The sequence below is a fragment of the Lontra canadensis genome, unplaced genomic scaffold (assembly GCF_010015895.1).
Source record: "Lontra canadensis isolate GAN:19392208 unplaced genomic scaffold, GSC_riverotter_1.0 scaffold608, whole genome shotgun sequence".
NCBI lineage: Eukaryota > Metazoa > Chordata > Mammalia > Carnivora > Mustelidae > Lontra > Lontra canadensis.
In genome coordinates, this window is record NW_022631592.1 from 5,072 (window position 1) to 28,859 (window position 23,788).

General features: G+C 49.1%; 1 protein-coding gene across 1 annotated transcript in view; it reads left to right on the forward strand.

The window, feature by feature from the left end:
- The first annotated feature begins 380 nt into the window (after positions 1 to 380).
- LOC116863146 (ubiquitin carboxyl-terminal hydrolase 7-like) overlaps positions 381 to 23,788 on the forward strand; it is a 43,111-nt gene continuing 19,703 nt past the window's right edge. Inside the window, exon 1 of the mRNA XM_032850640.1 lies at positions 381 to 432. Within this exon, the coding sequence (XP_032706531.1) occupies positions 396 to 432 (37 nt within the window). The 5' untranslated portion in view covers positions 381 to 395. The remainder of the gene's footprint in view (positions 433 to 23,788) is intronic.

Consider the following 23,788-nt stretch of genomic DNA (forward strand, 5'->3'; position numbering starts at 1 on the left):
GGGGGGCCGTGCCCCTTCGCGGGCGTCCCCGGGGCCTGCCTCGTCTGGCCTGGTTCCGGCCGGCGAGCTCAGGGAGCGCTCTGGCCCTCCGCGGACGCGGGGCTCGCCCGCACCTGCTCTCGTGCGCTCCCCCGGAGAGCCCGCCCGGGCTGCGAGGCGCTCCCCCGGATCGCTTTTAAAACGCCACTTCCTAGCGTCGGCCTTCATTTTGAAACACCTGCAAGGAAGGCACATGTTCTCAGCCTTTGGACTGGCCCCGAGTTTTGAGCCGCGCGCGCGCGCTCTTCGTTTCTAAGTTACCTCTTTTGGGGGGCCGTTTGGTGTCACACTCTGTGCGGTGCAGTCAGCATCCGGCCAGGTGTGTGCTTGAAACTACGCGAAAGCCCTCGCTGCACATGACTACCTACACCCGAATCAAAGCTGACTCCAAAGGTAACTAAATTTCCTGCCCATGTGCCCGCAGTTTTCCCAAGTACTTTGAGATACGAGGTGTTGCTTGTAAAGGTTTGATGTAATGAGTCTTGGGTTTACATGGCTCGGGCGGAGGTGGTCATTGGAAGGCATCTTTTATTTCTCGTGGCCCCAACTACCTTAAGGGCAAAGGCAAAGAAGTCTTAAAAGATCGCTTTCTTACCTACGTCGGGGAGTGAGACTGGCAGGAGTCAAAAGGGGGTACCTGAGTGAGCGGGGCAGTGAATGTTCTTACTTGCTTTGAACGGGGATCTGGGGTTGTGTAAATGAATGGAATCTTGCTCAGGGAGCGGAGGCAAAGCACCATTTGTCCTGTGGAGCGGGTACACGTGTGGGGGCATTGCACCCTGGTTGGTGGGAACGCTTACCCAGAACTGGTATTCCCCTGTGAATGACTTATTGCCAGTAACTGGATGTTCACTGAAAAAAAATGGCTTGCTGGGTTGCAGGACGCAAAGCGATGGAAATGCCTGCAGAAAGCGCTTCCCAGTGGCACTCAACAATGGCAGTAATGGGGGACAGGAGAGCAGAGTCCACACCAGGGCCTTGGGCTGTGTATCTTGGTTGGCCTCAGCAAGGCAGTAGCTTCCCCAGAGCTTTTGGCACATGTGATTAAAGCAGCCAGTCGCGGGAATATGTCGTTGAGACAATTTTGTATATTCCTTTTATGCGGTATAACAAAAAGGGTTGCTCTTCAGTGTCCTTCTTGAATATCAGTCCGTCAAGACAAAAGTCCATTAGTGGTGGCATACCCATGTCCCATGTCCACTGTCTCACCACTTTTCAAGTGTTTTTGAACACGGGTGAGAAGTAATAAACGTGGACATCGCTGAAGAGCCTATTTCTGGGACAGAGCTGTGTGTTTGGGAAACGAGTCCTGCCCACAAGTTCCGAGGACTTTTCTGTAAGATTGGGGAGTGTAGAAGGGTGGTGGAAGAGGTTTCAGAAGTCCATGCATGCTTCCCAGACTACTTTCTTTCCTCCTGGGCTTTTATTTTTATATCATCAAAGTTCGCATTGGAAAGGTCACTCCTAAAATCATTAATGTGGGGATGCACTAAAATCTCAAAATTGGTTGGTGAAGGTTGCAGCTAGTAATGCTGATTCCTTAAACTTAAGAAACTGGGTTCTTTTGAGTGGACCTGTGTCCCACATTCATTATGCAGAAGGTACCTTGTCTCTGTAGGACTTGTGATTGTCATGATTGTCAGCGCCCTGTGAGCACCCACAGGTGTGTGGTTTAGAAAGCTGCCTGTGCCTTAGGCCATCTGTGCCAGCCTTTCTTAGCCTTCTCACTGCAAAAACGTGGTGCTAGGTTTAGATACTGTAGTTGAGGATCGGAAAGCATGAAAGAAACCTTGGTATTAAAAAGCCAGAGGGGTGGAATTTAGTGAATATCCACTCTAGTTGGCTTCATATGTCGGGCTGTGGTAGTACCTTGAACCTGTTGGGTGTCTTTGCCCTGAGTCCAGTCGAATCAGCAGCTGCAAACTGTCAGGGTTCTGATGAGCTTGAGGAAAGGCAGGCTTGGTCAATGAGGAGCACCCTACCCACCCCTCCTGGGCAGGGCAGGTTTTGAAGGAGCTTGGGAGACTGGTTTGGTTGGTTGGTTTTTTCCTATCAATAGGTCAGTGTTAGTTTGCTCTCCTCCTGCTCCACTTTATTGGGATAGCATCTGCTTTCGACTGAACTCTGCTCAGTGCACAGTCCTAGCCTATCCACGGGAGAATAACAACGCTCGGGATTATTTTAAAGATGGCTCGTTCTGAGCAGTTGGGAGAGTTATGAAGGGTGACGGGCAAAGAGGGAGGGGATGGGGGAACGTGCTGACAGTTCATCGGCGTCGGACCACATGCTTCCTGTGGGGCCTGGAGCAGTTGATCCCCACGTTTCAGGGCGGGGGCACACAGAGCTGTGGAGCAGTGGCATTAGTGGGTCTGGCCAGGAAGGAATTTGCTTAGCAGTTTATTCATTGTCTAACTCAGAGGCGGTGCAGTCCGAGGGGCTGAAGGAGTGACTTGTGCAGCCCTCTGCCCCCTGAGTACTTGGAGAGGTGATAATCTGGTCTGTGTTATGCCGGGTCCAGTCAACAGGAAGTTTTCCCAAGGCCTTGTTCCTGCTGCATAGACTGGCTAGCGCAAATGTAAGTACCCTGATGTTCCTTCCCTTGTTCTTCTGCCCTGCCCGCGTGAGCAGTCTGTGTTTCACGGTGTAATCTCTGAGACTAATGGGGACAGACCGTTTTGTTTGACTTTTTTTTGTACAACACTCAGACCCCTGCTCTCAGGACCCCAAGCTGGGAGCAAATCAGTCATCTGCAGTTTTTGCAAAGAATTCATCATTGACGTCTGTGTTTTCTGTCTGGGGGGCAGCAGCCCGGGTGGGTTTGTGTTTCTTTTAAACTCCTGAGGGTAGGTAGAGTTTCAAGTTACTGTGCTGCTGAGGCAGGTTTGAGAGTGGAAAGTGAGTTGCCTTGCACACATGCACCCGGATAAACCAAACCTGTGCATTTTATTCTAAAATGCAGGTTTCTGTAACGAGACAAAAATCACAGAATATGAGAGTCTTGGTTTTTCTCTCAGTGTTAGTTTTGGTTGGTAAAAGAACTCTTCGAGGCTACGAAATGAAAATCAACTCTGAAAACCCAAAAGAAATAGAGAAGAAATTAGGCCAGATCTAGAAACATCTGACTCTGAGCTTGTCAGGTTTTGATAGGATTGGAAGTTACTCCCCAGGGCATCACCCCTCCTGAGTTTCTCAGGCTGCTGATTTTGACTATCGGTGAAAAAATAAAAGATTGATAACCGCAAATACGGGAAGAAAGCAGATAATTCCTCCTTCATTTTTATTTTCTTGGGATTAGTTTTGTGGAAAGGGAGAAAGGGGCCGTTGAGTAAACAGCTCCTCGTGGCAGGGCGGTGTGGTGTCTGAGCACAGGCTTCGGGCCAGGCCTGAGTCTGAGTGTGGACTTTGCCTTTTCATTGTGTGACCTCATGGCACGTTGCTTAAGCTCTGGGTGCCTCAGTTTTTCTGCATCGTCCAAAAGGAGGTCAGTCCTATCTTGTAATTGTGAGGGAGGAGGGACAAAGCCCTCGTAAAGTGCCTCGCACCCGAGGAAGCGTTCTACTTAGGAACGGAGCATGTTGTGATTTTGGGTGGTGTGAAGACCTTGCCCTACAGGATTTTATCTTCATGTGGATTAGGAAGAAAACATAACGAGCCTCAGTTTAAGCACCATTATGGAATCCTGGACTTGAGATTCCTCAGTAGGTACTTAAGATTAATGGCCTAATATTTTAAGAAACATGAAGTGGGTAATGGCGGAGACCAGGGGGTCTGGGGCATTGTGACACGGGTACTGAAGTGTGCTGAGCTCAGTAACCCTCCGTTGAGCGTATTCTTGTTCTTAGAAAACTTTTCAACCATCTAGTGATGAATTTGGAGTGGAGAATCAGGTCACTGCGTCTCCAGACTTTGGGAGTCGGCCTTGCATCCTTCCCTGGGTCCCCACCTCCTGTTACGAAGCCCTTTTGGTTTTCCAGCCACCACCCTAAAGGAGGCCCCTGTTGCCTCATGCTGGGACTTTGCAACAACCTTCTTACTGGTTTCTGCTTCCATCGATCCGAAAGCTCACACGCCTATGAAAACAGACTGCCCACAGGCCTGCTGTGCCCTGTCACCTCCCCCTGCCTAGGAGGGCGCAGGTGGGCTGTCTTCCCTGGATGTGGGAACTCGTACAGTCCAGGCTGGGCCATCGGGATCCTCAGGATTGGCCTGGGCTTCCTTTGTGCTTTGAGCTCCGAGCACACGCAGGTTTGTGCTTCATGGGGGCAGCCCTGGCTTTGGTGGCCTCTCCTTCTGGAATGCAAACAGGACAGATACCCCAGGACAGTAGTTCAGAACCTTCTACACCAGAAACGTCGTCTCAGCTGCTTGGCTTGGATTAGAGTCCTGTAGATGATGTGGTCACCACACATGTCCCCACCTCTTCCTTGGCGGTGGTCTCTGTGGAAGGCATCCTTTTTTTTGTCCACTATACTTGTGGGAGATCCTCATTCAGGAAACAGCAATTCTAAGTCTAAGTGGTAGAACAGGCGCTGGCTGGCTGGCTGGCTGGCAAGGTGGTGTGTGGAAGAGAAAGCCTCAGTAAAGTAAACCCATGTTGCTTCCATAAGCTGCTAATTCAGTGTCATTGTTTTGAAGGTCAGTTGCTTCAAGTGGCATTTTTTTTTTTAAGATTTTATTTATTTGACAGATCACAAGTAGGCAGAGAGGCAGGCAGAGGGAGAGGAGGAAGCTGGCTCCCCGCTGAGCACAGAGCCCGATGTGGGGCTCTATCCCAGGACCCTGAGATCATGACCTGAGCCGAAGGCAGAGGCTTTAACCCACTGAGCCACCCAGGCGTCCCTCAAGTGGCATTTTTGATCCTTTCGGAAGGAAAAGCTTGTTTTCCAGACAGGGCATTAATGGACTTTCTTGAATGACTGAAGGTTTCTTCTCGTATTTTGAAAGGTGTTTTTGTCATTCTTTCTGCTTTTGTGGATGAGTAGTATGTATGTAGCCTGGGTATTTCTGTTTGATTTCCAAGTTGAAAGGATCTTACTCTGGAGACCAAGCGGTGTAACCAGGTAGTTCTTAGCATGTACTGTGACAGTTAAATGTTTGGTGTCACCTGCTCGTGAACTTGTTCTGAACTAATTTGGACTTAAGAAAGTTGGAGGAAGCAGGATTTTGAGTGTCATGCGTAGGCAAGAGTCAGTTATGCCATCTTTCTAGTAAGTTAACACATGCCTTGGCGATGAGTTGAGAAGTCAGACGTGTTGAAATTCTCTTAAAGAGAAGCAGGCCTACTTCCGAGGGCTGGTGAATTCAGCGTGGGAGTAGGGGATGGGGGTAACAAGAAAGTTTCTTATGTCATGAAATACACTGACCTGGGCAAGAGCTGAATGCTTCCAGAACGTGGTGACGACATGGCTAAGCGAGAGACTAGCAGGAGACTGGGGAGGGAGAGTGGCGTCTGGGAGGACACACCCTGAGAAGTGGTGTGACTGCACGTTGTTGTCGTCGTTGGGGTTGAGGAGAGCTGGGGATAGGAACCTCCAGGGGGTTACAGTGAGTGCAGAGCTCCGTGCCGCGTGTGGGCTGGGCCCTCACTGGGCTTTGCGTATGCTGCCTTGTAGACAGTTCAGTTCTGAGGGCAACCTTGAGGGGTGCAGCCCTCCGTTCTGAGGTCACCGCTGCTCATAGGGTCGGAGATGCCCGGGTGTTCTTTACAAGCGCCCAGGACACCTGACCCGAGGGGGCTTTAGCTTACCCAGTGTTTGAAGCATGAATGTTGAGAGACTTGAGTCCAAGTCTCAAGGTGGTGGTCCTCTCTTCTTTGGTGGGGTGGTCGGGGGAGTGTCATTGAAAATCTAAAAGCTGTAGAGGAAGAGGTTCCCTTGTGTGACCACAACTCTTTTTTGTGATTTTCCTGCCTGGCATAGAGTATCAAAACCCAGGGCTGTCTCTGGTTTGAATTCCATGCTGGTGACTAAATCGGTTTTCCTGCGGTCCTGAGACCGGTAGGGCAGTGTCTTGCGTTAGTTGCCAGCCCTCAGAGTACCCACCTGGGCAAGGTCTGGCTCTCACAGCGAGTTGCTAAACTGCCTCTGGTGTGGAAATTGGTTGTATGAGTGTATTAAGGTGACCTCTGTTGGAGAGCGCGATACGCCGCAGGGTGTCTGGCTGGCTTTCTAACCTTTCTCTGCTCCCCCTTCTGCCACCCGATTCCTAGTACTTTGAGGAGTTGATGGGGGCTCTTTCAGGGGAAGCCACGAGCTGTTGCTCCCATGTGTCTGCTGAGCAAACCGGGTAGCTGGAGGGCCCCTTATAAGCAGGCGTAAGGGCCGTGCGGCTGGGGTTGCAGGTGTATTTCATCAATGCACTTTTGGGAATACCTTCTGTCTCAGGGCGCTTAATTGACCCTGTGCGGTGGCTTTCGTCAAACAAGTACCTGTAAGCCTTCTCCACTGTTCCCTGTGGCTGCAGCGCCCAGTTCTTCCTCGTGCTTCCTGTCCCCGTTCGGTACGTCTTACGTTCTTACCTCGGGGGAGACGTTACTCGGAGAAACTATGTGCAGTGGTTTTAAAACGTTCCTCAGTCCACACTGTTGTCGTGTAAGCATCAGACACTTGTAAGGATCGCCCCCACGATTCTCAGCCACGCTCTCGTGTATTTTGAGGAGTGTGTTAAGGATTGAGAGGGTGTACAGAGAGGGTGGACTAGCAGAATGCCCTCGGAAGCATCTGGAGGGGGAGGCAGGCAGGGTGCCGTGGTCCCTTCTTGAGCCCCAGCCTTTGGGCAGACCCTCCCTCTCAAGACTGGGAGCTGCGGTGGCTGAGGAGCTGCTTCTCCTGGGAGGGAGCCGTGTGCAGCCCTCGCCGGAAGGATTCCTCATTCTGAAGCTCTTGAGGTCTCCTGGTTCTGATGAGAACAAATTGAGGTCATGTTCCAACTTTAGACCCATCTTTCTCCAGAAATCCACTTGTTTTCATGTGCGGGGCGGGGGGAGATGCCATGTTAGGATGAGGACCTGTGCAGTGCGATGTGGTAGCCACTAGCCGCGGGGCAGAGATTTTGGGATTAGAATAAAATTGGGGCACCCAGCTGGCTCAGTCCAGTCGGTGGAGCCTGTAACTGTTGATCTAGGGTCGGGAGTTCAAGCCCCACAGTGGGTGTAGGGCTTCCATTAAGACAAACAAAAAGCATTCCTCAACTGACTGGCCACATTTCAAGTGTTGAATAGCCACATGCAGTTGGTGGCCACCACCTTGGGCAGTGCAAGTCCAGGGCGTGTCCATCAGTGGCGGAATGTCAGTGGCCAGCGCTGGCCTACACGGTCTCTCTTCAGATCGTGGAGGGGTCTCAGGCTGGAGGGGTCTCAGGTAGCATTGGTATTTCATTGAAACTACAGTATGTCTTGGGAAAATTCAGGTAAAATGAATAAAATAGTTCTTTGGGGCAAGCCCTATACAGCAAGGTTTCTCTGGTTATTTGTGGTGAAGAACCAGGTTTCTTCCCTAAATTTCTAGTCTATTATGGACGGTTTCTAAACCATATTTTGTAGAAATACAGTGTAAAAAATGACTTAAGTGAAATAAAATAGAACCACAAGACACAAGCCCCAGTTGATTATTAAGGTCAACAAATGTAAAGTGAACTGTTGAAATCAGTTATTAGAACAAACACATACGGAAAAAGAAAATTGCAGAAACTGTTTAAGTTCATTGAAAGTGTGTGTATAGGCTGTTAACATAAAGAAACTCGATTGCACTTGTAACTGTGTCGTTCCAGCGTGGTAACCAAACACAGTTTTGTGTGAAATAGCCGTTTCCCCCTATTGAAAGCCTACATGCACACTTTGAAGGAATGCGGCGTACAGGAGTAGTTTTTAAAGTAGCAAATAATCTTGCTTCCTGCTCGGATGGACGGCATGTCTTACTACTCGTAGGGGATGATGTTTTACCCAGACCATTTCTGTTTTGCTGAAACTCCTGTGAGCCCACCGCTGTGGAGGTGTACTCATGAGAATTGGGGGTGGGTGGTCTACAGTGGTTTTCCAGAATTTTTCTATGGACAGCTTCAACTGTATCCTATGAAATGTATAGCTAAGTTACCTTTCATTCAGAGAAATGCTTGTGGGTGACACCTACTTTCGGGTTACAGTTAACACATGAACACTAGACTCTCACAAGGTGTGACATGGTCCCCCATGTGATGTGCCACACTGCTTTGACCACACCCTTACTGGCCCATGCCTTGGTGCTGGGGGCAAGTCCGATTGCTGGAAAGTTTCTACGCTGGGGCTTCATTGTGCTTTTGGTCCACAGAGGGACACCAGTTTGCGGACTCTGCGCAGGGCATGTCCGATTTAGCCCTGTCTTTTCTGCTTGCTTGTTTGGTTCTGGGATGGAGCCTTGCTTCTGACTCTGTCACACCCTAGTGGCCACAGGCTTTGCTTGCCGTGGTGCTCAAAGAGCCTGGTTTGCAGGACAGACATTTTGGATCCCCTTCTCAACTGGCAGGTGTAGTGCTGGCCACCCCGGGGTGTGACTGCCCGAGTACGGGTTCCTGGAACCCATGTGCAGGGGAGGCCCTCAGGGGAGGGCTCTGAGGAGTGGTGGACAGGAGGGGTCTGTGCCACAAAGCAGGGATAGGACTGGCTCCCCTGGGGAGGGGTGTGGGTCAGCTGCGGCTTTGTTGAGGAGAGGACACAGCTTGGTTTGGGTAGGGACCGCTGGGGTGGTCAGAGGCTGATGTAGAATGGCATGATAAGGTTGGTCGGATCGGGACCTGTGCGTCTGTTGCAGAGGGTTAGGATCTGTGGTGGGTGGCATAATGGCCCCCAAAGATGTCCATGTCACAATCCCGAGAGCCTGTGAATGTACTTCCGTACATGGCAAAGGTGATGAAAGATCCCTAATGGGGAGATCATCCAGTGCCGCCCAGGTGGGCCCAGTGCGATCACAAGGGTCCTTATATGTGAGAGGAGGAGGTCCAGGTCCAGGTTGGGTGGTGTGGGGTGGGATGGGGTGGGAAGGCAGTCACTGGCTCTGAGGATGAAAAGGGGAACCGAGGAATGGGGGAAGCTGGAAAAGGCAAGAAAAGAGTTTGTCCCCTGGAGCTTCCAGAAGGGAGTCCTGCTGACGCCTTGATGATAGCCCAGTGAGCCCCGTTTTCCGACTTCTAATCTCCGGAACTGTAAAAGAATCAATGTGCCTGGTTCAGGCCGCTGTTTATGTAACCCTTGGGAGCAGTGACCAGAAACTAATGCAGGACCCGGGAAGTGGGTGAGAAGCCGCAGATGTGTGCCCGATATATGTAGCCGGCCCCAAACCTGTAGGAGGCTTTGGAGCCGCTCCATGAGTGTGTGGCAGCTCACTCTCACTGAGGGCTCCTCACTGTGTGCCAGACTGTCCGTGTGTTAACTCACACGCTTCTTAATACAGCTCTCACATGCGCCATCATCCCTGGTTCCCAGCAGAGCGAGACCGGGCACTGTGTCATCCTCAGGGTCAGTGGTAGGATTCGAACCCGTGCAGTCTGGCTTCACGGCTATTTACAAGTCGTCATACCCCGTAGGCCCCGTTGGTCATAGAACTTGTGGTTACTGCTTCTTAGTGACACCCCTGTGCTGCCTTCTCCCGCGTCGCTTACCTCATCAGCCCAAAGCGCTGCGCGGCAGTTGGCCTTCCGAGTTGAACGTTTTTGTGTGGTTCACCACATGCTTTGAATAGAGAAAGTAGCTTACTGCCAAAATAGGCTGGGGCTGCATGTACGCTTCAGCAAGAGGAATATGGTGGCATAAGAAGATCCAGAGCAAAATGGTGTGTCTTTACAGGTAGACAGATGCCTTCCCCCTTAGAGAATGGAAGTAACTGGATCAGGTGTTCACTAACAGGTTATAATAAGATCCTGAGTTGAAATGAAATCATCCCCAAAGCAAACCATTCAGAACTCTGGGTATGCGGAGTGATAAAAAATTGAGAAGGCTTAGCAGTGGCTCAGGGCGCAAATGTCCTGCATTTCAGAGTCCCTGATTCTGCGGACCTGGGTACCAGAGCCCCGGATTCCTTAAGGAAGCAGGGGCTGGAAGAAGTGGGGTGACCTGGGTGGCCACTCTCCTTGCCTCATTAGCTGCCAGCTAGCTTTGTGGCATTGCTTTTATGGCATATTTTGAATATTTTCCTTTCGGGCCTCTTTCCATGACAGGGAATTAAAAAATGTTTAAGTGTGTGTATATGTATATGGGTGTTTGTGTAGGCTACTTTGGGAAGCATGTTTGTTTGTTTGTTTGTTTTAATTATTTATTTCTCAGGGAGAGGGAGAGAACACAGGCAGGGTGGCAGGTAGAGGTAGAGAGAGAAACAGGCTCCCCACTGAGCAAGGAGTCCGATGTGGGACTCGATCCCAGGACCCTGGGATCAGGATCTGAGTTGAAGACAGCAGCTTAACCAACTGAGCCACCCAGGTGTCCCAGCATGTTTGCTTTGAAAAGTGATTGTAGCAGTCAAAAATTGTAGCAGAGCAGTTTTATTTTTTTAATTATTTTTTAAGATTTTATTTCTTTATGATAAGAGATCACAAGTAGGCAGAGAGAGGGGGGAAGCAGGCTCCCCGCTGAGCAGAGAGCCCGATGTAGGGCTCGATCCCAGGACCCTGGGATCATGACCTGAGCCGAAGGCAGAGGCTTTTACCCACTGAGCCACCCACCCCAACAGAGCAGTTTTAAATAAAGAAACCCTTACATGGTTGAGTGCTAGCTAGTCCTTGCCTATTGAGTAACCGATTGAAGAAAGCTCAAGCCATTGTGGCCTCTTGGTCTTAGTTTTCCTGAACGTCCCCTCTGCCCACACAGCACAACACAAGACCTTGCGCTGTGTGAGAACAGGATCTTTCATTTCTATAATTCCCTCTAAAATGTGCCTTTTTGGACATCACATCAGATGGATGACTTCCCTCATGCTACAGTAACAGATTCAGGATATTTATTGGTCATGGGTTGTGCTTGAGTTTCTCAGGGAAAAAAGAGCAAGATAGGGGACACAAGTTTTGGCCTCAAAGGATGTGGCCAGGAGTGAAGATGTCCAGAACCATGGGTAACACACAGTAACGCCCAGGTAGCTGCTACCACAGTGAGCAGCACCCTGGCAATATTGAGGCCTTCAAGCTGGTTGACTTGGGAGTGTCTAGAGAAGGTGCAGATGAGGGAGGTGGCTCATGGGTGTCCTAGTTGAGGATGTGTGCGCGCACACGATCTCTGAGATGAGCGTCACGTTACCCGATGACAGCCCCACAAGTCTGTGTGCTCACCCACCGTGGGTGGGTGCCGGTGGTCATCTTGATGGGGAACTCAGTCCCAGTATCGCGGGGTTATGTGGAAAGCATGGTCGCTGCCACACTCCTAAGTCTTGAGGATTTAGAGTTATGGTTATGAATTACTTTGGAGGTACATGGGGAGAGGGAGAACTACTATTGCAAATCCCAATGTTTTAGGGCCAGTATTTCCTTGGAAATCAGAGGCTGTTATTTACAATCTAATTTCTATTTTGATGAATGAAGTCCTTTCATTTTCTTTTAAGGCCTTTATATTTTTCTTGAAATTCAGTGTTTGTGTATTTTATCAGAAGGCACTTGGTCATGGAATTTTGCTTTCGAGCAGAAAGTGTCAGGCCTCCTGCTCAGCAGATGAAGAGACCAAGGCTCTGAGAGATGGAGCAGTTTCTAGACTTAGACCGTCCAGTATTGCAGCCACTCATGGCTGAGTAGGTTTAAGCTAATTCTGATTAAGTAAAATTAAAAACTCAGTTTCTGAGTCTAACTAGCTGTCTTTCAGGGGCTCCTTGGGTGCCATGCGGGGTCATGGCTTTGGTATCGGATGGCACAGCCATGGAAGGTCTCCAAGAGCACAGAACATTTGCAGGGGCAGGGATGCTCCCTGTGAGCTACATTTTAGCTCTGCCTGTAGCACGCGCTACCATGAATAGAATGGGCTAGCATGGTGGAAAACCAGCTGTTGTCTTCTGTAATCACTGAGGAAGAAGTTGCCCCAGACCAGCTCAGCAAAGCGCAGACTTGCTGGTTAATCTCACTGTTACCTCCTCAGACACTGAGCGGGGCTGGGGCTGGCGGGGGAGGCGCGGTCTGCAGACACGTAGGAGTAATAAGATGCCTTCACTTCAGGAGGGTCCACGGACCATGACAGGTCCTGTGAGCACGTTGTTACTATAGGGTAGAAACAGAGTGCCCCGGAGGTGAGGAGGTGGCGTTCTGGAAGTGGAGAGGAGGACTGCATCGGCTGTGGGGAAGCCACCAGGCCTGGGGTGGTTGCTGGGGAGTGGGCTGTGAGGGACAGATGCCTGGATGCCGAGCGCGTGAGTTCCAGGGAACTGGAGGTGAGAGCCAGAGGCAAGGCTTCTGGTAGATGAGGAGAAGCACCTTTGTATTTCCTGGACATGTTCATGATCGTGTAATTAACACATTGTATGTGCTGTTTCTTTGCTTTACTCCCCATCAGACTTTGAGGTCAGAGGACCAGCGGAGAGCCTGGGTCATTTTCTGTGCCAGTCCGGGTGTACTGCGTTTTTGTATTTTAGTTTCAATCCGATGGGAACATGCCACAATGTTTAATGCTAACTCTTCATTTTACCTGCTTTGGTAACAGTTATAAATCGTTAGATTTGCACCTGCCCTTCTGTAATAAGTCGTTTCAATAAAATGTGTTAGTCACCATGATTTTTAAAATAGCAACTTCTGTTGAGATATAATCCACATAGATCACCATCCCCCATCAAAGCATGCTCCTCAGTGGGTTCGAATATGTTCGCAGTTGTGCAACCCTCAGCAGTCAGATTTTGAACATTTTCATCGCTCCCAGATGAAATCCTGTCTGTATTCTTTTGGGACACTCCCCCTCTCCCTGCAGTTTCGGCAAGCACCATTCTCTTCTTTCTTCAGGTTTGCCACTTCTGGACATTTCATATAATTGGAATCCTACAGTATGTGGTCTCTTGTGTCCAGCTTCTTGCAAGGAGAGTCCCACCCCAGGTTTCTCCACGTTTTAGTTGGATTCGTGCTCCGTTGCGTAGAACCTCAGCTGTGGTTCATGCTGGGTCAGGAAGATGCTTTGGCGCTCGTGGTTCTGCCATTTGCAATAGGTTTTATTCAGAATGTTTTAAGTGGACTTGGGGAATGCCTGGGAGGCTCAGTCAGTTAAGCATCTGCCTTCGGCTCAGGTCATGCTCCCCCGATCCTGGGACTGAGCCCTGCATCAGCAGGGAGCCTGCTTCTCCCTTTGCCTGCTGCTCCCCCGATTGTGCTCTCTCTCTGGCAAATAAATAAAGTCTTAAAAAAAATAAAGGGACTTGAGGGGCACCTGGGTGGCTCAGTGGGTTAAAGCCTCTGCCTTCGGCTCAGGTCATGATCCCAGGGTCCTGGGATCGAGCCCCGCATCCGGCTCTCTGCTCATCGGGGAGCCTGCTTCCTCCTCTCTCTCTCTCTGCCTGCTTCTCTGCCTACTTGTGATCTCTGTCTGTCAAATAAATAAATAAAATCTTTAAAAAAAATAAAAATAAATAAAGGGACTTGAAACTTTTTGTGGTTATGCATGCGCTTCAGTACTAAATTGAATTAACTGGGTGGTGCACGGTGGGGAGATCCGTGTCATTTGAGGGTTCGAGCAGAGCTACAGAGTGGCAGTAGAGGGATTAGATTTTTTTTTAAGATTTTATTTATTTATTTGACAGACAGAGATCACAAGTAGGCAGAGAGGCAGACGGGGCGGGGGTTGGGGGAAGCAGGCTCCCTGCCGAGCAGAGCCTGATCCAGGGCTTTATCCCAGGACCCTGGGATCATGACCTGAGCGGAAGGCAGAGGATTAACCCACTGAGCCACCCAGGTGCCCCAGATTTTTTTAAAAAAGATTAATTTTTTTGTTTTAGATCAAGAGTGAGAGAGCACAAGCAGTGGGGGAGCAGTATAGAGGGAGAGAGAAGCAGACTCCTCAGTGTGCAGGGAGCCCGGTGTAGGGCTCCATCCTGAGATCATGATCTGAGCCGAAGGCAGGTGCTTAACTGACTGAGCCACTCGGGTGCCCCGGATTTACTGGATTTTACCATGCATAGCTGTGGGGGCTGCTGCAGTCCGTTGCTAATGGATCTGGTGTTGGAGTTCATAGGGCATGTAGTCCGCAAGGGAAGACGAGTGGGAAGCAGGGTAGGGGAGGCTGAGCTGGAACCATATCCTTGTGAGCCTCTCATGACTTCCAGGTGCCCTAATGGCCCAGAAGGCAGAGAAACCCCCAGGCATAAAGGAACATGGGCTTCTTGCTCCGGCCTGTCAAGTTGGGGCACAGTGGCTCCCAGGTGGGAACTCTGCAAAGTAGGGCTTGTAATTTCGGTTTAGCTAACCTGGCACACCATAGATCTGCCATTTGGTGTGGTCTTTGGCCTATCAGAGTTTTTGCTGTCAGGATCCTGTTAAGTTTTAAAACTGATGCGAACCCCGAAGAGCTACCAGGAGGCTGGATACATTTGTCATTGATTCCCATCTGAAAAGCTCAAACTAGGACGAGTCTTACTTATTGAGGAGTGATAAACACAAATAACATATGTCTTATAGGAAATAAGTATTTTTCAAAACAAGAAAATTTAATGGGGAATGGCGTTATTTTTATATTTTTTACCAATTTCTTTATTGTCTGGGAAGACAGCTGGATTCTGCTTTCTGTCTCTGCTTTCTGTCAGTTACAGTGTATTTTAGTAGAAATAGAAAACCCAGTCTCACAGAGGCATCTAGTTCATAAAGGGAACAGTAGTTTAGTAGCCTTTTCAGATAATTGTGACAGTTTTTTGATATATACCAACTTCGGTAGCTTCTTAAGGTTAATTGCAATGTTCCAGTTTGAAACCCTACGAATTAACTTTTCTATTATATTGAAACTCATTGGTCTTTAAAAAAAAAAGATATTTATTTGAGAGAGAGAGAAAGCACGAGCTGGGGAGGAGCAGGGAGAGAGGGAGAAGCAGACCTGTGCCGAGCATGGAACCGAGCATGGAACCTTCAGCTGAGGATGGCCTGAGGTGGAATCAGGGGTCAGACCCTTTGGGGACTAAGCCACCCAGGTGCCCGTCTTGTACTTTGAATCATCCTTGTCTGTACCTTTCATTGGTGATTTGGAAAAGTGCGAGTCACTGAGTTATCCAGGTCTTCTGAAGGTCGACATACTGCATAGTATGGTTACACTTAAACTGAGTGTAAGTCCCTAAGTCACGTTTATGTGCGGTGGCAGCCTTGTGCTGTTACTTAATTGGGTATAAGGTTGTGGTTAACAGTTCTAGGAAGCTCAGTTGAGAGAGACCTCTGACTTGGGTTGTGTATGAAAAGTCTTGATACTAGCTGACAGCACGGGGGAAGGTGTGGTTGGGTGGTTATCAGGGCAGCGTAGTAGCTGTCGACAGCCCTGTCCCCTGTCCCAGCTGCTCTGGGTGCTGCCATGGGGAGGGAGCAGGCGCTGTTGGCTGGCCCCCTGTGGAGGGGAGGTGCCAGGGACTGGGGTGTATAGAAGATGATTCTGCTAAGATGAGTAACAGACTGCACGAGAATCCACGGAGACAGCACTTGAGCCAAAAATAACTGGTGATTCTGATTATTTTCCTTCCTAACCCTTTATAACAGCTACCATTCCTTTTGTTAATATTTATTTTATTTATATCTCCCCCTCCTCCCATTTTCTCTGTTTTCCAGTAGTTTGTGTGAGTGGAACAGTTGGAAATCATAGGGAAATTTTTCTGGATTTAAACATGATTTGTTAACCAGCACACCTAGTGTATGTACCTCAGTGTATCGGCATGTGGTATGCACGTGTTCTTAGACGAAGGTTTCAGTGCATACGTGCTTTCAGTTTGGTTCCCGTCGCCCTTCCCTGGCTCCTTGACATTTGGGGCTCCCTCTCCCCAAAACAAATTTTGATGCAGACCATTTGTGTACTGCTTTGTACAAGACCATATGAAGATCTTGGGGGCAAGGAAGAGTCAGACTGTACATTGTTTTGTATAGAATCCTTTAGTTCTCTTTTCCCAAGTACTTAAAAGATCTGAAACTTTTATATCAAGGGTGTTTGTGTTTAGAGAGTCAGTAGGGGCGTCTGGGTGGCTCAGTGGGTTAAGCCTCTGCCTTTGGCTCACGTCATGATCCCAGGGTCCTGATCTGAGGGTCCTGGAATTGAGTCCTGCATTAGGCTCTCTGCTTAGCGGGGAGCCTGCTTCCCTCTCTCTCTCTGCCTGCTGCTATGCCTGCTTGTGATCTCTCTCTCTGTCAAATAAATAAATAAAAATCTTTAAAAAAAAAATAAGGAGTAAATTATTTCTTCTTTCTGCCCTACAGGTGATTCCCCCTACCTTTTCTTAAGATTTTATTTTTATTTATTTGACAGAGATCACAAGTAGGCGGAGAAGCAGGCAGGGGGTGGGGTGGGGGAAGCAGGCTCCTCGCTGAGCAGAGAGCCCAATGTGGATCTCTATCCCAAGACCCTGGGATCATGACCTGAGCCTAAGGCAGAGGCTTTAACCCACTGAGCCACCCAGGTACCCCCCTTTTGTTTTTTTAAATTACTGTAAAGTAAAACTGACTTTGGCGGGGGTGGGGGTGGGGTTCTCTGAATTTAACACCCGTACAGCTTTGTGTGACCACTGCCGCAGTCAGGATACAGAGCAGTTCCCTCGGCCCGAAACAACCTTGGGCTTTTTCTGTGTAGTCATGCCTTCCCCTACTGCAGACCCCTGGCAATCACGGATGTGTCCTTAGTCCCTCACTGTTTTGCAGATGTCATGTAAATGGAATCGTATAGCATGTAACCTTTTAGATTGGCTGCTTTCTTCAGAGTAGCGTCCGAGGTAGGTGTTACAACGGTCCATTCCCGTCTGTGGCTGAGCCGTTCTCCCGTGTGCGTGCGTTCCCTGCTCCCACTGAAGGACGGAATGAAGCCTCTCGAAATCTTTGTGGCAGCTTTTGTGTGGACGCGAGTTTTCCTTTCTCTGGAGTAAGATGCAGAAGTGTTGGATCACGTGGCACAGTATGGTTGACCTTACGGGAAACTGCCAGACGCCTCCCCGGGCGGCTGTGCCATCGTGCGTCCCTCGTGCGTGCCTGGGAGAGCCAGTTGATCCGCAGCCTTGCAGCACTCGGTCTTGTCGGTACTCTGAGTTTTAGGCACCCTTCCAGGTGGGCAGTAGTACCTTACTGTGCCTCTGATCTGCGCACACCTCACAGCTGCTGGGCAGACAGCTCTGCCGGTGTTCGTTTGCTGTCTGTGCTGTGCTTGAAGTGTCTGAGTGTTGGGTTGTTTTATTGCTGTCAAATGCGGAGCCTTTATCTGTTGGGGATGCACGTCCTTTGTCAGGGAGGTGACGCGTATGCGTTTTCTCCTAATCTGTAGCTTGTCCTTTCTCATAATGCTGTCCTTCTGGAGCAGAACCGTTCAGTTTGAAAAGCGAAGTCTAGTTTGTCAAAGTGTTCTGGTATGGATTCTTTGCCCCACCACATGTGTTTTCTTAAAGTCTTAGAGTGTTATATCTTACATTCGTATCTGAGATCCATTCTGAGTTAATTTTTGTGTAAGTTACGGGGTTGAGGTTTTTTCCTTGTGGCTTGTGGATGTCCAGTTGTTCCTTGAACGTAGGTGGTAAAGACCATCCCTTTTCTGTGGAATGGCTTACTCCTTTGTCAAGAGTAACGTTTGTGTAGGTCTCTTACTGGGCTCTCCTGTGCCATTCGCGTGCTCATTCCTTTGCTGCAACAACATACCCTGTCATTACTCTGGTTGCCATGTTGATTACTGAAGCTTTAGAGTGAGTTTAATCAGGTGGTGTAATTACTCAGACCGTGTTCTCTCCAACATCGCTTTATTTGCTATATTCTGTTCATTTTTCCATAAAAACCTAGAATCAGCTGTAAGTATAAAAATCTTCAAGGTGCATGGGTGGCTCAGAGGGTTGGGCCTCTGGCTTTGGCTCGGGTCATGATCTCAGGGTCCTGGGATCGAGCCCCGCATCGGGCTCTCTGCTCAGCAGGGAGCCTGCTTCTCTCTCTCTGTGCCTGCCTCTCTGCCTAGTTGTGCTCTCTCTGTCAAATAAACGAATGAAATCTTAAAAAAAAAAAATCTTCAGGAGTCTGGTGTTCAAACATAAAGGTGAATTTGTGGAGCTGATATCTCGACTAGGAAGGAGTCTTTCAGTCCGTGAACGTGGTGTCTCCTGTTCTGCTCACCCTTCCGTCTTGAATGTCCAGTGCTCACAGGAGACGTTGCTTACGCACAGCAGAGGGTTGAGGTCTCCACTGGTTTGTACATGGAAGTGTCTCCTCCCCATCATTGTTTGTTTTTGTTTTTTAAACAAAACCAGATTTTCTTTGCTGTTCTCTGGGAAGCTAGTCTTCCTCCCAGGGACTTTTAAACAATTTCTGTGGCCACTAGTGGTTTGAAAGGTATTGATTGTGACTGTTTCTTCATAGCCCTGTGAGTCCCCTAAAAAGGAGGTTGAGGAGGAGGTGTGGTAAGTGGTAGTCTCCCTGCACCAGTGCGTAAAGAAACCAGAAACAACTGAGTGTTCTGTCCTAGGTTGCTGTTTGTTTTTTTGTTTGTTTTTAAAAGTTTGTTCTGTGCCCAACGTGGGGCTCTAACTCTTGACCCTGACCAAGATCAAGAGCCCCTTGTTCTGCTGACTGAGCCAGCCAGGTGCCCTTCTAGGTTGCTGTTTGTGGTTTTATTCAAATAGAGGAACCCATTTGAAATGGCTTTTTCTGGCTACTTTTTTTTTTTTTTAAGTTTTTAATTAGGACAATCAAGAGTTTGCTTAAAATCTCTCCTCTGAGTTTGACCTCATCCCCAGTCCCTAGATTCCTTTTTTAAAAAATCTAGTTCTTAAGAAAAATCTGGACATTTAAGAAGATGCTGCCGTTTGCCAACGTGTAAACAGACTTTCCAGGCCACACGTAGTTGAGGCAGTCTCTGTGCTCCGGGACTGTTGTAGGACTCCCAGTCTCTTCCAGTTCCAGATGTGCTGCTGGTGCATCTCCTCCGCACTCTTGGGCTGATGTCATGCCTTAGGCAGGACTTGGTTTGTACCTTTTATACCCCGGGTTGCTTTGCTCTGTGTATGTGTTTACTTTGTTTTAAGGTTGTACATATTCTCTGAACCATTCATACAAACAATACGGAAGCAAGAAGGCAAGGAAGAAAGACTCCGTTCCTCAGAAGGAAGCGTTGTGTACCTAATGTATGGTGGGTCTTCGTCGGTGACCCCTCTCTGGGCAGGCATTCCCCCTTCCTCTAGTTCACTTTCTTTAAGACTGCCTGAGTGAGAGTGGATTTCCGCATGTAAGTGAATTCTGTTAGATAATTGAAGTTGGAAAATACCAAAATGTTTAATACTCTTTTTAGAGAAAAACTGCAGAAAGTGGAGCAAGTGTGTTCAGCTGCACTGACTCTGTCGTTCGGGGTGTATGTCACTCAGTACGCGGGAGCCCTCGGAAGTAGTTGGGATTGTGGAGCTCAGTCCCTGTGCAGAGCGGCCCGTTTCTGTTCCATTCTGTCTCTCCAGTATTTTTGTTTGTTTGTTTAAATATTTATTTACTAGAGAGCGGGCATGAGCCGGGGGTGGGGGCCAGAGGGAGAAGCAGACTCCCCGCTGAGCAAGGCTCAAGGATCATGACCTGAGCTGAAGGCAGATGCCCAGAGGACAGGCACCCGGCCTCCCCATCTCCATCTTGTTAAATACAGCTTCATTAACGTCTAATTCACCTTGTACTGCACTCATTTTCAGGTACAGTGCAGTGACTTTTTGCATATTTACTAGTTGTGCAGCGTCTGCCTTTGGCTCTCATGATCCCTGGGTGTGGGATCAAGCCCCCCCATTGGGCTCCCTGCTCTGCGAGGAGTCAGCTTCTCCCTCTGCCCCTGCTTGTGCTCTCTCTCTCTCTCTCTCTGTCAAATAAATGAATGAATAAAATCTTAAAAAAGAAAATGGGAATGGTATGCTTAGTGTAGATGTTTGGGAATGAATGCTGGTTTTCTTTAGAATAGATTCCTAGGAATGACATTTGAGTAAAAGGGTATTTGGCTTTTTGGTTTTAATACATAACAGCCTTTGGGTCACATTTGACACCACTGATTTTGTGAGACCCTCCGCATCAGTGGGCATTTCCAGTATTTTTCTGTGTTAATTTGGTAGATAAAAAGTGGAATCACCTTAGTTAGGGAAGTTGAGCATATATATTAGGTGTTTGTATTTTTTATGAATTTCTCGTTTGTTGTAGTTGGGCTGTTTGCTGAGTTTTAGGAACTGTGTGTATTCTGGATATGAATCCTTTGGCCATGGTGTGATGCAAGTACTTCCTACTTTAGTCCTGTGGCTTCCCTGAAGCTCGGTCTCTGCTGGGGATGCCGGGACTTCCTTTTCTTTCCCACAAGTGGTTTCTTCTATACAAGCTAGCAGATCATGCCGTTTCTCTTTTTCTGTGGAACAAGACGGTACGTGTGCACCAGCGACGCGGACATAATTACGGGCTCTTCAGTCGTGCAGATGGTGGCCCCTCTTGGCGCCCACCGGCATTCACGCCAGTCGCCAGAGTGTGTGATGTGACTGGCAGGGCGATCCTCTTGGGAGCTGATGATTTTTGCATAATCAAGCCAAACTGGAGGCCCCAAACAAATGTTTTCATTTAAGGAGCACAAATTCATATGTGACTGTCTTTGGGGATTTTATTTTTATATACCTAATTTAAATCTGGATTATTTCAGAGTGTAGAGCTGTCTGTCAGGTCTCAACACAGTGGGTCTGCTTTGAACTGTCAGGCCCCGTGACTTAGAGAAGCTGTGTGGGCACTGCCTTTGGGCCCTGCAGTGGCCCACCAGAGGCGGAGGACCAAGGAAGTCCCTGGTTAGTAGGACAGGACTGCCTCCTGGAAGTGGGCTCCCAGCCACCCTCATGGGAGTTGCATGTGGCCAAGTTGTATATAAAATCATACAAGTCATAAGACCAGAGAACTCGAGAGTAGCCGTGTTAAGCCGTGGTTTCGTTGTTTACAACGCTGCCGATCTGGCCGCCCAGTCTTGAGGAGCCAGATAGTAATAAACAGTAATAAAACCAGGCCACCTCATCCACATTCTCTGGAATGGCCAGAGGAGCTCCTGCCTGTGTTGGTCAGGACAGGCTCGACCAGATAGGTGCTTGGGGGTGGCAGCCCAGGTTTGAGCACTGGGACCATCTCAGGTTGGGCAGCAGAAGGTTGCATCTTTTGTCGCAGTGCCCTGAAGGTCACGGGCGGCTTGCTGAGAGAGCGGGAACATTTAAAAAATTCAGAGTCCTTATCGTACCCTTCAGGGCCCTCCGTGGCCTTGGCCCTGCCTACCTTCTGTCTGAACCTCATCTCCCACCTTTTCCTTCGCCCAGTGCCCTTGTCCCTGTTGGCTCTATCCACAGTGTGCTTCTCTAGGGCCTCTGCCAGCCTGGCTCCTTTTCATTCGGTGGTCTCCACCCACATGTCCCCTCTTCCTTCAAGGCTAGTGCTCCTGCGTTCCGTGACCGTACTGTGTTTTCCCCTCTGTTGCATTTATCCTCTCTTGTCTCCTCCCCCAAGAAAGCGAGCACTAGGACACCAGGGGGCTTATCTCTCTGTTCCTCCTGAACCCCAGAGCCCAGCCCAGCTCTGGGCACATAGGAGACATTTGATAAGTAGATTGACTAAAATACTGAGAAGGGAGCTGGCTCTGCCCAGCCCCACTGGAAATGCAAGCCTTTGCCTCAAATTATTCCTGCCTGGAAAAGGCAGTGTGTGCAGCAAGGAAGTAATTAGAATATTGTCTTAGTTGGTAGTTACTGTAATTGCTGGCACACAGGGCATGCCCGTGTTCTAGGGAGGTAGGTTGAATCCTTGGTCATGTAATGGGAATGGATTAGAAAGCATGTTTTTGAAGCCTGATTGAAGTTTTACATCTAGGACTATATTCAGAAACTGCTTTTGAGAGGCTCCACTTTCCTTGCAAGGCAGAGAGAGCAGTCAGGGAAACGTGTTTCCTCATGGCGCCCAGGCGTGTGTGGTCTTTGTGACTGGGGAGGCAAGTGTGGCAAATGGGCTGTGCTCCTGGTCAGCACCCGCTTCTTGCAATCCAGTGGCTGTGATGGGTGGTTACCTTCAGGAGCCGCAGAGTCCTGGAAGAGAAGGCCAGTTGCGGCGGGGCTGTGAGGAGAGTTATTGGGACCCACCGTCCTCACTTTATTGTCCCCTTGGGAGACTGTCACCTCTTTGTGACTCCCAGGTACTGTCCAAGGTCTGGAGGTGGTCCATGGCTTTGCCTGAGGCCCTGTGTTGCCTTGGAAGAATCCCCTAGGGGGCCTGGGGTCGACCCCCACCCCCGCAAGGTGCCCACGTACTCTCGTTTGCCAGGAGCGCTTCTTGTATCTTAGAGGTTTTGCTTTCTTAGGGAGTGTGCCATCTTACCACCCGTGAGACCCTGGTTTGGGGGATGCCCTTCTCCCTCCCCTGCCAGGGCCTCATCAGGACTGCCTCCCTGCTTGCTGCTTGCTGGGTCCCACGCATCAGCCGCCTGTTCTCTCTCTTGGACTGCCTCCCTTTATAGCTAGGCCCAACAGCTGCACTCTGCCTCTCACTGTTGGCTTCTCAGCTGTCACTTTGCTCCTCTCAGTGAGCTTAGAGCTGCATGTTAGCATTTATTCTGTGGACCAGAACATCAGCACATGACTTGGATTTGAATTCTGCAATGGAAGAGGGAAGGAGCTGTGTCTGGAGCGTTGGAAGAGCTCTCCTGAATGGTGCCGGACGGTGTACAGGACTTGGGTCATCTGATGGGTCGCTCGGTGTCATTTGGCAGACTTGTGGTCTTAGATGCTCTGCTTTAAGGGGGCAGAGCATGGGGAAGAGTTTGGCTGACTGCTTGAGGGGAGGGGTCCAGTGCGTTTGGGAAGGATGACCTGGTGATAAAATGCAGGAGGACAAAAATCATAATACCGATGGTCACATCACTCAGGTGGCAGGAAACAATAATAGGTAACTGTAGGCAGTCGTGGTTGGGGAATGGTTGAGTAAATCATGGCCCGTTATGGCGCTATTCAGAAGTAAATTTCTGTGCATATTATTGTATACTGACTTGGCGTAGCTCTAGTTTATTCGTGTAGTGTGAATACCATTTTTTGTTCAGGAGAAGATGCGTGTACATTGTTGCATATGCGTATATAGAAACAGTGAGGACGCCTGGAAGGGTACGCATGAGACAGTGGGTTCCTTCATGTTAGCATTGGGAACGGAGGAATCATCACCCCTTATTCATCTCTGTACTGCTCGCCTTGCTCCTGTGAGGTTTCATTCTTTCAAATCCATAGTAGAAATAAATATAGAACCAGGACTTGCACAAAAATGTTTATAGCCCCTTTACTTTGTAATAGCCTTAAATTGGAAACAACTCAAATGTTTGCAGGTCAGATGGTGTGTCCTGTCCCTGCCGTGGAATCCTACTCTGCAATACAAAGAAATCAGTTGTTGACCTGAGTCTCAGGGGAGTTATGCTCAGTGACAGAAGGCATTCCAAATGGTTATATACCTTGTTCATTTATATAACATTCTTGAAATGAAAAATTATGGGAATGGAGAAGGTGTGTTGTTTCCAGGAGTTAGGGGAGGGGCGTGTGCACAAGGGGTGTGGGGATGGCTATGAAAGGGCAGCCCAAGGGTCCCTGTGTTGGAACTGTTCGGTGTCTTTCCTGGG